The 13,958-nt window shown below is 33.9% G+C and overlaps 2 protein-coding genes across 4 annotated transcripts; both read left to right on the top strand.

Annotated features, from left to right (window-relative positions):
• The first annotated feature begins 547 nt into the window (after positions 1-547).
• On the top strand, positions 548-4,939 carry LOC105113810 (peroxisomal (S)-2-hydroxy-acid oxidase-like). The gene is made up of 12 exons (XM_011010141.1): positions 548-697; positions 1,517-1,690; positions 1,803-1,927; positions 2,063-2,109; positions 2,692-2,769; positions 2,893-3,017; positions 3,122-3,188; positions 3,315-3,377; positions 3,782-3,851; positions 3,945-4,045; positions 4,149-4,253; positions 4,512-4,939. Exons 2-12 carry the CDS (start codon positions 1,554-1,556, stop codon positions 4,701-4,703), a joined length of 1,110 nt encoding a protein of 369 aa, XP_011008443.1. The 5' UTR covers positions 548-697; positions 1,517-1,553; the 3' UTR covers positions 4,704-4,939.
• Positions 4,940-7,932: 2,993 nt separating this feature from the next.
• On the top strand, positions 7,933-12,882 carry LOC105113808 (UDP-Glycosyltransferase superfamily protein). 3 transcript variants are annotated; one of them, XM_011010140.1, is made up of 16 exons: positions 7,933-8,037; positions 8,144-8,293; positions 8,390-8,445; positions 8,533-8,673; positions 9,276-9,424; positions 9,508-9,597; positions 9,707-9,773; positions 9,847-9,910; positions 10,004-10,118; positions 10,801-10,964; positions 11,086-11,196; positions 11,276-11,337; positions 11,457-11,509; positions 11,609-11,684; positions 11,941-12,066; positions 12,402-12,882. In XM_011010140.1, the coding sequence occupies exons 2-16, from the start codon at positions 8,167-8,169 to the stop codon at positions 12,423-12,425; spliced, it is 1,425 nt and encodes a 474-aa protein (XP_011008442.1). In that variant the 5' UTR covers positions 7,933-8,037; positions 8,144-8,166; the 3' UTR covers positions 12,426-12,882. The 3 variants fall into 3 exon arrangements, with proteins under 3 accessions (XP_011008442.1, XP_011008440.1, XP_011008441.1); XM_011010138.1 differs by lacking the exon at positions 12,402-12,882 and having other exon boundaries at positions 11,941-12,368; XM_011010139.1 differs by lacking the exon at positions 12,402-12,882 and having other exon boundaries at positions 7,939-8,037; positions 8,147-8,293; positions 11,941-12,369.
• Positions 12,883-13,958: the final 1,076 nt, after the last annotated feature.

Here is a 13,958-nt window from a genome sequence, read left to right as displayed (position 1 = left end):
ATGTAAACTTGCAATTAAAACTATAAACCAGTATGAATACTAAACACATATCCAAAATTACATAAGAGATTAAAATAGTATACATACTAATAATATAATATATTTATATTTAAACTAAAATAAATAGAAATACTTAATTATTAAAGAATTTTGAAAATAAAAAAAAATTGTTGTTATCAATAATAATATCTGCAATAAGCTTTATATTATTCCAATAACCACTATCTTGTTTAAATGTAATTTTAAACAAGATTTATGAATAAAAATTAATAGAATGAAATATCTTTCAACAAAATTAAACATAATCTCTATATTTCATTAGTTTTTTTAAAAAAAAAATTGGTGATGGCAATGATATCGAAGGAGAAAAGGCTGCGAAACACACAAACGCTATGTGGACGAGAAGCACCCAGTTGCAACGATAGGATTTGATCTTAAATTCCCACCTCCAAATGCTCATCCACACCAACGCCATGCATTTATATTTTTTTAATTCTCCTGTACTCTTGTATCCCTATCCGATATATGTAACCCCTGTGCATACATATGGTCTAGTATCAGCCCCACCATTTTTGTCTCCATGCATATTCCTACGTATAATTAACCTCCTTGTTTTGCCTTCTGTTTCTTTCTCTGACTATATTCACTTATATCTGCTTTCTCTGCATGCAGTGCATACTCTTGCTGCTTTTCCAAGGTCTGTTTTGATTTTCTCTCTACCTTTCTTCACTCTTAGTTTCTTAGTAATTGCTTGCTAGGATGTAAAACCACAGTGGTCTTGTATCCTTTACCCTGTTCTTGAGGTTCTGTTTATGAGCATACAACCTGTTATTTTTCTTCTCATGCTGCTACAAATTATCACTTCTTAATTATCCTTTTCTTTTAGCTGTTTAAAGTTAGAGGTTTTTGTTTATCTTGCGTCTTTTGAGTGTTTCAAAACTTCAAGACAGAAAAAGGAGCTGCAAATGTTTCTTTTTTACAGCGTGCTTGATTAAACAAAGCGTTAAAAGTTTCTTGATTTATACTTCACACCTTATTATAGTTATAGTTACTTCGGAGATAAGTTAAAGATATGCATGTTCTTTTTCTCTTATACACACACACACACACACACACACACACACACACACACACACACACACACACACACACACACACACACACACACACACACACACCATACGGGGAATCCACTTGAAGTTTGAGACTCTTTGCTGGTTTCTAGTACCTGGACTTCTACAAGTTTTTCTTTTTGGTTCATACTTTGTCGACAATTTTACTATTGTTCCCTTTCTTTTAGTTTATTCAGGGTGTCTGTTCTTTTTGTATTAATTGTAATTTTAGATGCGCTGGTGAAGATTCTTTCAGCATGAGTATAGTATAATGATAATACAGTATTGGTTGAGAGTTGTGTTGGGAACCCATCATGTGTTTGTGTTTTTGTTCTTGCACTGAATTTTTTACATGGCCTCTTGTGTTTATTGATTGGCAATAATTTGTTAATTCTTAAATACAGATTGTTTAGTGGGAGGATTTAACAGTTGATTTTAAAGATGGAGATAACCAATGTCATGGAGTACGAGGCCATCGCTAAGCAGAAGTTGCCAAAGATGGTCTTTGACTATTATGCTTCTGGTGCAGAGGACCAGTGGACTCTAGCAGAAAACAGAAATGCATTCTCAAGAATTTTGTGGGCCTTTGTCTCTTTATCTTTATAGTTTATAGACAAAACGCAGGATGTGGAACTTGATTGTAATTTGCATCTTTAGTAATGTGTTTGTTTTGGTTTGAATTATACATAGGTTTCGACCCCGTATTCTTATTGATGTGAGCAAAATAGACATGGCCACCACTGTCTTGGGATTCAAAATATCAATGCCTATTATGATTGCTCCAACTGCCATGCAGAAAATGGCTCATCCTGAAGGTATGTAGCAGTGTGCTTCGATTTTGGCTTGTTGTTGGTAATGGATCTCTTCTGCTAATGGTTTAATCTGGCCCTTGAATCTGGTGAAGACGGGCGTGGTCCTTATTTTGATAGAATCCTTCTCCTTTAATACAGGGGAGTACGCAACAGCAAGAGCTGCATCGGCTGCTGGGACGATCATGGTTTGATTTTCATCATCTTCTGTGTTTCATTTAGATACGAGCACTGCAGCGTTCCATAAACTGAGTTTTCTACCTTGAGAGGCACTGCTAATGTTTCTGTTTTAAGGATAGATAGCACTAATTCGACTAGTTCATACCAAAATAGAGGATCGAGCAGCTAATGTAATGTGCCTGTTTGTTCATGTTTTATCACATTCCTCCCTGAATTCTGATAATTTGGTGATTGCAAGTACTTAAAGAATGTTTCAATGTTCATTATGTTGCTTACAATTATGGGATATGTGATTGTTTTAAATGTCTAATATAAATCATATTACGTGAAACCCTTACCTGAAGTGTATACCCTCAAACATTGAAGTGGTGTTGTGGTGATATTTTTCAAACTGTGAGTGTTTCACGTATCTCTACTGGTTGTTTTCTTCCTTAAAACTGTTCCATTGTCCGTCTTTTTCAGCTGTTCTTCTGAAGAATGTTATTGACAAATTTTAAATCATTGACATTCCCATCATAGATGCTTCTTCAACTTCAATCTTAGACGCCTTCGCTGTACTTAATTTTAAAATGTTTTCCTGATTATTTCAGACATTGTCCTCGTGGGCTACTTCCAGCGTTGAAGAGGTTGCATCCACTGGACCTGGCATCCGCTTTTTCCAGCTCTATGTAAGCTTGAGATACTATGTTTGACGTCCTTCTATTTGTTGGATCAAAATATCTTGGTTTTCAGGTGTGCTTGCGGATGTCAGTAGTTTGCTTGACAAATGCTTTTGCTGTTTATTTTCGTAGGTGTACAAGGACAGGAATGTTGTTGCTCAGCTTGTCAGAAGAGCTGAAAGGGCAGGTTTCAAGGCTATTGCTCTTACAGTTGATACCCCAAGGTTGGGCCGCAGGGAGGCTGACATCAAGAACAGGTGCTAACTTAAATTAACATCGACCTTAACAAACCATTTGCTCAGAGGAGTGGTATATCCTGATTGTGACTTTATATGGTTTCTGTTGATTGGTTTTCTTACAGATTTACTCTGCCACCATTTTTGACATTGAAGAACTTTGAAGGTTTGGACCTTGGAAAAATGGACATGGTGAGTCCAATTAATTGCTTATGAGGAATAATTATATGATTCTCAGAAGAATAATTGTATAACTGAACATTTTAGATTGATAACTCTCTTTTACACAACTCATAATTAGCTTCGTTAGCGGTGCAGGCTGATGACTCTGGACTTGCGTCGTATGTTGCTGGTCAAATTGATCGTACACTGAGCTGGAAGGTATGCTAGATTGGTCTCTATGGTTGAGATTTGAAATGTTCGGAGGCTCCGGGTTAATTTATAAGCCACTACTTGAATCAGGACAAAGCATTTAGATATTTTTCTTTTATTTGTTTTAATTGAATTTGAGACATTTTGTAAAAGAGGTTGGACATTCTTAAGACTTGTAAGATGTTAGAATTTTAAATAAAAACTTTTTTTTCTTGATTTCTTTGTATTGGAAGTTAAGAAAGATCACTGAGCTTGTCAAAGATCATTAGGCAATCCAAATTACTTTGGTAAGGAATTTAGATTTTTTCAAAATCTTAGAGTAATTGTAGACTGTAATACTGATATAGCGTGATTATATGTTAATTCTTAGTATAGATGAGTTGCTCCATTGATTTCTTTTGGATTATGAATAGGACGTGGAGTGGCTTCAGACAATCACCAAACTGCCAATTCTAGTGAAGGGTGTACTCACTGCTGAGGATAGTAAGAACAATACAAATAATAGCAATTTTGACAGTCACTTTTATAATTTTTGTGAATGCTTGAACATTTTTTATTTTTTTGCTGGTTTTGCAGCAAGGCTTTCAATTCAAGCTGGAGCAGCAGGGATTATTGTGTCGAATCACGGTGCTCGCCAACTCGATTATGTCCCTTCCACTATTATGGCGCTGGAAGAGGTAATTCAACATGTTTCTACCTGAAACAAATGCTAAGTCGATTAAAAAAATGATCACAATCTAAAAAAGAGATTGTATTTTATCTCTGTATCGATGATGTCAGGTTGTCAAGGCTGCACAAGGACGAGTTCCAGTGTTCTTGGATGGTGGTGTAAGGCGTGGAACTGATGTCTTCAAGGCATTGGCACTCGGAGCCTCAGGCATATTCGTAAGTATCAAACATTGACACAGTCACAGCTTTCCTTTGGCAATCTTAAGAAAAGGGCTACATAATTATGATCCGCCTATGTGCTAGGAATTAATATCGACCACAGTGCACAGCTATTGTTAATTAAGGGCCTGTTTCTTTTCCAAGTCACTGAACTTGATGTGGAATTCATTTGACAAGATGAGCCTTTTCTCATTTTTGTCATCCATTAAAAGAAACTGAGAATTGAGACCTGTTCGGTGGTGTTCTTGATGACAGATTGGCCGGCCAGTGGTCTTTTCACTGGCTTCTGAAGGAGAGACTGGTGTGAGAAAAGTACTTCAAATGCTGCGTGAGGAGTTTGAACTTACTATGGCGTTAAGTGGTTGCCGTTCCCTCAAGGAAATCACTCGTGCCCACATTGTAGCCGATTGGGACCATCCTCGCAATCGCCTAGCTCCAAGGTTATAGAAACATTCCCTGGATGCTTAGCAGCCCCATGCCTAATAACTTTACTCTGGGAAGTTGAGAGCATGCCTTTTTATTTAAAGATGTCATTACCCTATTGATGGGTCTGCAAATCTTTTGAAATTTTCAAGCTTTTCTTATTGATGATGGATGGTTACAATCTTATGGCTACTGTGCTGCTTCACTGTATATTCTTTGATCAAACAAAAAATATTATATACTATAGTTTTCGCCTTCAAGTGCAGATATTAAATGCATGGTCTTCAAGTCGCTAGGCTCCAACAGTTTGGATGCCAGATTTCCAACATAAAGGAAAGCTAAGGCAGTTAACTCTGCTCCTTCAGATGTTTTCATCTTGTCACGACTTGTGCGCAACTTCGATGCGTAAGCATGCATTGAAACAAGCACGGGACATTCCCGCCTAGAGCTTCGCTTAACCCTAGCGAAACTGCATGAAGAAACGAGCTTCGTAGAAAATTGAAATCCTGCCCTAATCCGTAAGGTTCAGTTTGTTTAGAATGGTAGCTAAGGTGGAGCTCGTAAGGGTTATGAAATCACGTAGTATAAAATATTTTGATTTTCTCCAATTTTGTTGCCGAGTCGTATGAATGTCTTGCTGTTCGCATTGAAACGTATTTTTAATTTAATTTTTTTAATGTTTTCATATTATTTTAATATTAAAAATAATTTTAAAAAATAAATAAATTATTTATTTTAATATATTTATATATAAAAAAACACTTTGAAGCACAATACTCTTAAACATCTCTTGTAAACAGCAACAGTACATGTATAGCTTGATTGAGAGCATTTTGAGGCCACTAAAATTTTGATTTTTTTTTTGGAATAAGAGTTAAATATATATTTTTTTTCTATATTTTCTCTCATAAATGGAAAATAAACATTATTTGACTAATTTATAGTTAAAATATCTGTAACAGTTCGTCCTAACTTATCATATATTATTCACTTTAGGTTTTATTACCCTTGCAATTTTGTTTCTGGTGATGCAAGCTCACTTATAAACCTGATGCCGAAAAATATGTATGACAAGTTAGCATCAACACTACTAATAAGTCTAGTAGCTAACCATGCACCCATTAATGTGGGATCTTTACAATCCATCCCTTTAAGAAGTCTGATGACCTTGTTGGTATCATCAAACAGCTAGTGAAGTTGGCTTTGATATCAAATGTAACAGCCTGACCCAATCTGCTATATAGTGTTCGTTTTGGGCCTTGTCAACCTCACGATTTTGTTCTTAGTAACGCAAGCTCTCTTCTGAGCTTGGCTCTCAAAAATGTGTTTGACAAGTTAGCACCCACACTACTAATAAGACCGCTCTCAAAAATGTGTTTGACAAGTTAGCACTCACACTACTAATAAGACCAGCAACTAACTCCTCACCCGCCGATATAAGATCTTATAATATCTCATCTTTTCTATTATTTAATTTTTTTATAGAAATTAAAACTTGGATTTTTTTTAAAATTTTGTATTTATCTACAATGTAATAGACAAGGTAACAAAATTCCCTCCTTTTCTTTTCTTTCTTACTTTTTTCTTTTAATTGAATATATCTGTACATGTAAATATAATTTTAACTTATCACTCATTCTTTATTTTTAAATCAAAATAATAAAAGTATATTAGTTTTTTTAATACATAATAAAATTATGTGATTGCCTAATTACTACTATTTTTCTTACTATAACTACTCACTAATACATTTAAAAGATTTGACGTGGGGTGTTGTTCATTTGAATAGTGCTTTGATTTTTTTAAAATTATTTTTTATTTTTGTAGTTGTATCATTTTATAATCAATTTAATGAGTTATAGTTTAAATTTAGAAGGAAAAAAAAAGAATGCCAAAATGTAAAACATGAGGAAATAACTTGATTAATCTAAAACACACATGAAAAGTTGTTTAGATCTAAAAATTTATTTTGTGCATTTTTTTTATAGTATATGTGTTTAAAAGAGGAAAGATAAAATAGCCAAAACAACAAGAGAAAGAGAAAAAAATTATTAATTGATTATATTTTGAAGATAATCTTTATGTTAATGAGTTTTTTTTAAGAGATGTTTAATATATTTGTCCTTTTCTTATAAGTATTTCAGTAAACATAGAATTACATCCTTTTTATTTCAATTAATTTTCATTTTTGGAAGTGTTTTTAGGGGTGATATGGGTTTAGTAAGTGGTTTTTCATAGTTTATATTGTGTTTTAAAGATGTTTTCAAGTAAAAAATAAAATAAAATTTAAATTTTTAAGGTTCAAAAACTAGAACCTTGATTTTTCGATTGCCTCCAAGCTCATTTATCATTGCAGGTAACTTGTTGCAGAACTCTTAATGAAAAAAAAAAAAACACACTTGAGTTTTTGATTAAAGCCAAGCGCATAGGTCTACTCTATTAAAACCTGACCTTTTTGTTTTTATTTTTTTTCATTAATTGTTTCTATATAAATTCTGATTTATACATTCTTTCTAATTTTTTCAACAAATTGAATTAATTTTGTATTTTTAAATAGTGATTGATTTTTTTTTTTTACTTTTTTCTGTTGAATGATTATTCAAATAAATTAGTTTAATTTATATAAAATATTTTTCATCTTATATTTTATATAAATTAGTTGTAATTATATGGGTTTTTTTTAATATAAAAATAGAATTCAATTGTTATTAGCAACCATATTTAACTACTAGAAAAAAATGAATGAAAATGTATAAAATAAAAAGGATACTTGATGTAAAATATTTGTATGTGAATTTGTTTTTTATTTTTACTATGAAAATTAGCTATCAACTTTAATATTTTAGTAGCGTTGACAACTCTTTTTTAATATGTCAGATCATAAAATTCTTAGTTTATTTTATAAAACATAAATAATATCTTTTTATTTTTCAAGTAAAAAAAAAAAAGCTATAATATATGAAAACATATTTATGATGTAATTTTTTTCATGTTAGACATTTACTTGAAATCTTACCCGTTACGTAAATAATATGCTTTCATTTCTTAATTTAAAAAATTATAATATGTTATAATATATTCACCACATTCGTTTATTATGTTCTAAATCCACTTGAAATGTTAACCGGGCCGATACATGCCTTGTTTTAAAGGAAACCTACCTGGTTTAATCTTTGGTTTGGTCAATCCGTCTGGCCGGGCTGGTTTATAACACTGGTTTGAAATGAAACCAATTCTATACAGTACAATCTCTACAAGGCCTATTTGAGAGAACCCAGCCCACACCGATCATTTCTAGCTCCGCAAACTTCAATTTCAGCTACATCTCTGCAATAGCAAACTCCGTTGAAATTTGGTGGTAAGCTCTCTCCTTCTCTGTTGCTCGCTCGCTCCAATTCGTTCTTATTTAATTCTTGATAAAATCAACCGAATCGATCTTTATCCGATTTTGTAATGATGATTAGAAGTGAAGAGAAAGAAAGATCAGATGGGGAAAAGAGGGAGGGCATGCGTAGTGGTATTGGGAGATATAGGCCGAAGCCCTCGAATGCAGTATCACGCTCTTTCCCTTTCTCGTCAGGCATCTCTTCAAGTTGACATTGTTGCTTATGGAGGTACCCCTCCTTTTCATTTTCATTTTCATTTTCAAATTATTTTATTTTTGTGTGTTTTTTTAATAAATTTGATTATTTGATTCAAACTTTCTGCAGGTTCTGAACCCCATATGGCATTGCGGGAGAATCAATCTATCCATATCCACAAAATGGTGTTTATCACTTCAAAATCTCGCATTCTCTTACTTGAATATCTCTATTCCATCATAATACTATTGATTTTAATGTTTTTTTTGCAGAAACAGTGGCCATCAATTCCGCAGGGGTTGCCGAAGATGCTTAAGCCATTCATGCTTTTACTTAAGCCGTTATTTCAGTTTCTTATGCTTCTTTGGTATTTGTGTGTCAAAATACCGCCCCCCGATGTGTTCCTTGTGCAGGTCAGAACATGCCAGTACCATAATTCTTAGGACTTTCTTGTCTACCCGTGTAATGAGTTGTTTAAGGAAAAAAAAAAAAAAAACCTTTTGAATGCTGCCCATAACACACATAGAAATTGTGGTATGAAAGTGCAATTTGCCGTAGAAAAGGTGAGCTTTTGTCTAGGTTGTGGAAACAGTGGAGAGAAGGGGCAGGCTGTGTGTTGGTGGAATTGGTGGAGTCCTAGATGATAATTGACTCTCAGATAGGCCTCCATGTGTCCTAACTTTTATTTGTCAAATTGTGGGATTAAATGCATGCTGGAAACTCAGGCACTTAGTCCAATCAAGTAGAGACTACGGAACGTTTATTGAGCCCATGCTTTGTTGCTGGGAACGTGTTAGAATTGCCTCATTTAAGTGACCATTGTTAATTATTCAACCTGCAATCTTGTTTTGTTGGTAATACATTTAACCTGTAAAGTATATATAGCATTCTGTTGTTCTGGGCATTATAGCTGACATATGTATGTGTGCAAACTTATATTGTCTATGCATCTTTTTATTGGATTTCTCACAGATTAAGCCAAGAATTGTCTCATTATTGTTTTTGGCTTCTGCAGAATCCTCCGTCTGTTCCAACTCTGGTAGCTGTAAAATGGGCAAGCTGGTTGAGAAATGCCAAGTTTATTGTCGATTGGCATAATTTTGGTTATACTTTGCTAGCATTATCGCTCGGAAGAAATAGTCAATTTGTGACAGTATATCGTTGGTACTATTGATTGTCCTTTGCCCTGTGAATTATCAGTTTTGTTGGTTCTGTGACAGATGTCTTGGTTTTTCTTACTTGCTTAGGTTTGAGAGGCATTATGGGAAGATGGCTCATGGTTCCCTATGTGTAACAAGGGTTATGCAACATGAATTGACTCAAAACTGGGGAATTAAGTAAGATGGTCAGCTCAACATGCTCAGATTTTCTGCATTCTGATTTGTACTATTTTATTATCGTATCTTTATGGGTTTATTACTCATCTTTTGTACATTAAACTGACAGAGCTGCAGTTCTATATGATCAGCCACCTGAGTTTTTTCATCCTGCCTCACTGGAGGAGAAACATAAGGTGAACCCATGTTTCATGCTAAGTTCTTCAGTAAGAAGACACTGAATTGTAAATTTATCATGGATCATTGTAGTTATTCTGCAGGTTAGGTAAACACATCAGTGAGTCCCAAGGAGTTCATGATTGTGCCAGCCATGGTAATATCATTGACAAAATAAATTTGTGATCTTATCTTTGTTGAGGTTCGGTTAGATCCAGATTTATTTGCTTAAGTTATACATTATTTGCAGGAGCTGTGGGAATGGGTAGCCCTAATCTCAATGAGACTTTATTTACAACCATGGTTGCTGATGATATTTTCTTAAAGCCAAATAGGCCTGCTCTTGTTGTAAGCAGTACAAGCTGGTGAGTTGTTCTGTTTTAGTTTTCATGCTCACGCTGATGAGCCAAGTATACGCCCCAATTGCTGAGTAATCTCAGATTATGGTGCCATTGACATATTTGGTGGTTCTTACAGTTTTCCTTCTCACTCAAACTGTATAATATCATTTCACTTATAGGTTATCTTAAGTTTGTTATGTGAACATAGCTACTGTATTGCATCATTGTTAAATGATTTTTTCCCTTTTATTTTGTTTGGATTGGCTGGAGGGATGAAAGGAAGTGGTTTAATTTCCTTCATTTGAGTGTTGAAATGATGGAAGTGAAAGGAGAAGGAAAGAAGTATCCTCCAAGTAGAGAGCAAGGAAAACACAGAACTCTGTTCAAATTCTTTTAAATATACCCTATCATCAGTACTATAATAACAAATCACTAATGAGAAATTCTTTATCCTAGTAATCTAATTAGAAGCCCTGATATATGTCTTTTTTCCATACCAAACCCAGGTTTTTCCATGTTTCCCTATATTTCACGATCCTAACCTTAAATCTCAACCATGCAGAGTAATAATTCTAGTGTACTCCACCTGATTAACTAGTTGACCTTGCATAGTGGAACACTCTCAAGTAATTCAGTGTTGCCTTTAAGATAATTCCATTGAAAGTAAACTTACCAGAGCATGTTAAAATGAGAGAATGGTTTGCAGGACAGCAGATGAAGATTTTGGCATTCTTCTTGAGGCAGCAGTTATGTATGATCGACGAGTTGCTGCTATTCTAAATGAAGATGATTCTACTGTGGAAGTTCTTTGGAATGAAATGTCAGCTGGAAAGCAATGTTTGTACCCTAGGTTGTTATTCATCATTACAGGTGATATTTTTGTTTGCTTCATTTTCTTATCAACATTTCTTTTGCCTCCCAAATGAATGTTTTCGTATCTTTGGCATGAAACAACTTCTAACCTGGGATCTCACTTTTTCGATGAATGAAGGTAAAGGGCCAGAAAAAGAAAAATATGAAGAAAAAATAAGACGGTTACATCTTAAGCGTGTTGCATTTCGTACCATGTGGTTGTCAGCTGAGGATTATCCATTGCTTCTAGGTAGTAAACCATCTCACTGGTTTTTGTTATAATTTCTTCAAGCAAGTGAAGTAATCCCATCTCTCTTACACATTCACAGGTTCGGCAGACCTTGGAGTGTGCTTGCATACTTCATCATCAGGATTGGACCTTCCCATGAAGGTATAAACCCAATGTTGAAATATGCATGAAAACTGTTTTGCTTTTTTCTTGACTGATACAAACACTTACTCATTGCACAAAAGTTATGTTATTACTCTCCATAAAAATCTCTGGCACAGGTCGTGGACATGTTTGGTTGTGGACTACCTGTTTGCGCTGTTGCCTACTCTTGGTAAAGCCTTACCGTTTATTTTTTTCAGCATGTGATTCAAGGTTCTAGTTGCATTATTCATTTATTTGCCATGTTTTCTTTGGCACTCTTGATTGGAAGCATCAAGGAGCTCGTGAAAGTTGAGAAAAATGGTCTTCTCTTCTCATCATCATCAGAATTAGCTGATGAACTTTTGGTAAATTTTAATTGCTTTGTTAAGATAATATTTTTCATGAATTAACTAAAAGCGAGGAAAATTTTAAGCAACTTGCCCAAAACTGATGGTATGTGGTATAAAGGCACTGACACTTGAAACAAAGTTATAGATGGAAAGATAGTGGAGCTACAGTTAAGGATTGTTTTTTTTTTTTTTTTTTTTTTTTTTTTTTTTTTTTCTTTTTTCAGTTTGGTTAGTATCATGGCAAAAATGATGTTGCGGTGAATGTGTGCAGATGCTGTTTAAGGGTTTTCCAGAAGAATGTGATGCACTGAAGCTGCTAAGAAATGGTGCACTAGAAATGGGTTCTTCAAGGTGGGCTACCGAGTGGGAAGAGCATGCTAAGCCATTAATATCAGAGGCAAGCTTACTTTTCTCAGTACAGTTATCTATATCAGCATTATAGCAGTAATTTCATCAAGTTTCCTCAAAGTCTTGAAATCTTATTTCCTCTGGCATGATATGAAAATTTTCATAGTCATGTGAATACTCTACTTGCCTAATAAAATATGTACTTTTATAAAGCTGCTTTAGGGATTGGTTTTTCCTTTGGTTCATTGGGGGACTGATTAGGTCTTCATCTGCTTTGGACTTCTGCCACTAACTGAATGCTATTCTTCTCCCAACCTCTTTAATGTGCTTTCTTTAATTTTGTGGTGCATGTAATTTATAGGATTTGTATTTGTAAGCTTGCAGGTTATTTCTCAGAACCTGGGGTAACATTTGCAGTTTCAGTTTGAATCTTCTTCGAGGATTTGAACCAGGCAAGCACAGCAAAACCCTTTTAATGGCTTCTTTAGGATTGGTTTAGACAAAACGTCAAAATGATGGCTTCAGCTTGGACAACACGGTAGCATTCAGCTGAGATTGTTTGTTCGTTGAAACCTTGTTTTTGCATTTGACAGCTCTACATTATCTCTGATTACCTGAATTATGCGACATTTTTGTTCTCAGAAATATATACCTCGTATATAGCAGTAGGCGTGCGTGTGCAATATGCAAAATGTCTTTCCAGTCTTTAGCAACTCCAGTCTGCTTCTAGTTGTTGCAAAAGAAACTTGTGTACTTGGAAGAAGCATTGATTTCCATACGTGTGAAGAGCACAAAAACCTCGTCGTTGAGATAAGGAGTTTGGTATCAAGGGGCTGACCCAACAGTAACTTGAGCTTTTTTGTTACATTTGACTTTTCTTGCGGATTTGGCTTTTGCATAAGCCTCAAAAGAGAATCACATTCCCGTAGTGGAAGAATGCCAAAAAAATAATAATTAATTTTTTACTTAAAATGCTTTCGTTTCTAATTTTAAGTGGACTAACATAACCTTAATTGCACTACTGACACCAAATTTGCTTCAGGCAACGAAGATGATTAATATAATATACATGCTATGTAATTACTAAACATATGAGCGGTTTTTAAAGAGAGAAGGTGAACAAGGATTTGGAGTGAAGAAAGAGCAATGGTTTATGAGATGTTTGTATTATATAAAATATTTCACATAAAAATATTTTCTTGATTTTTACATGTTTGTATTTTACATAAAAATATTTTCTTGATTTTTACATGTTTGTTTCCTGTAAAAATCTCATAAAAAAAACTAATTGATGTATAATATTTTATGGATAATTTAAAAATTTACTTTATTTATTAAAAAATATTTTCAACTTATAAAGTGTTTATAAACCATAGTAATCTACTATTATCATATGATTATTTAACCATTATTTCCATTGCAATGTTGCTACTATCATCACCATCTTTATTGTTATTATTGCCATTCCATACCATTTCATGTTATGGTTGCCACTCCATACCACTTCATAATCATTTTTATATTTGTCATTAGCAGCATTATTTTATTTGCTATCATTACACCATTACCAGCTTTACACCATTACCAGTTTCAGTGTCACTTTTATTATCAACTTCTTGTTACTTATTTTTTGACTTTTCAAAAAAATCAAGAGAAGAAAAAGAAAAGTAAAATAGAAAAATACAAGAGGATATACATGAAAAAAGCCTAGAAAGTTACCCAAGTTGGTGGCGAATTATCAAAATAACATGTGAAAAGGTTGGAGGACCAAAATATACAAGATTAATAAAATTGTTGATTCAATTTTGATTGACAAAAGGCCTAATTGGTGAGAATATTTTATTTAGGGTAAAGAAATACAAATTTGAATGAGTAAGGACTTAATGAAGATTTTGAAAGGATTAATTAATTTTATTGAGAACTTAATTGCAAGAAAAATTA

This window comes from Populus euphratica, unplaced genomic scaffold (assembly GCF_000495115.2).
Source record: "Populus euphratica unplaced genomic scaffold, PopEup_1.0 scaffold632.1, whole genome shotgun sequence".
Lineage (NCBI taxonomy): Eukaryota > Viridiplantae > Streptophyta > Magnoliopsida > Malpighiales > Salicaceae > Populus > Populus euphratica.
Note: the sequence above shows the minus strand (reverse complement) of the source record. Positions and strands in the feature narration are given on the sequence as shown.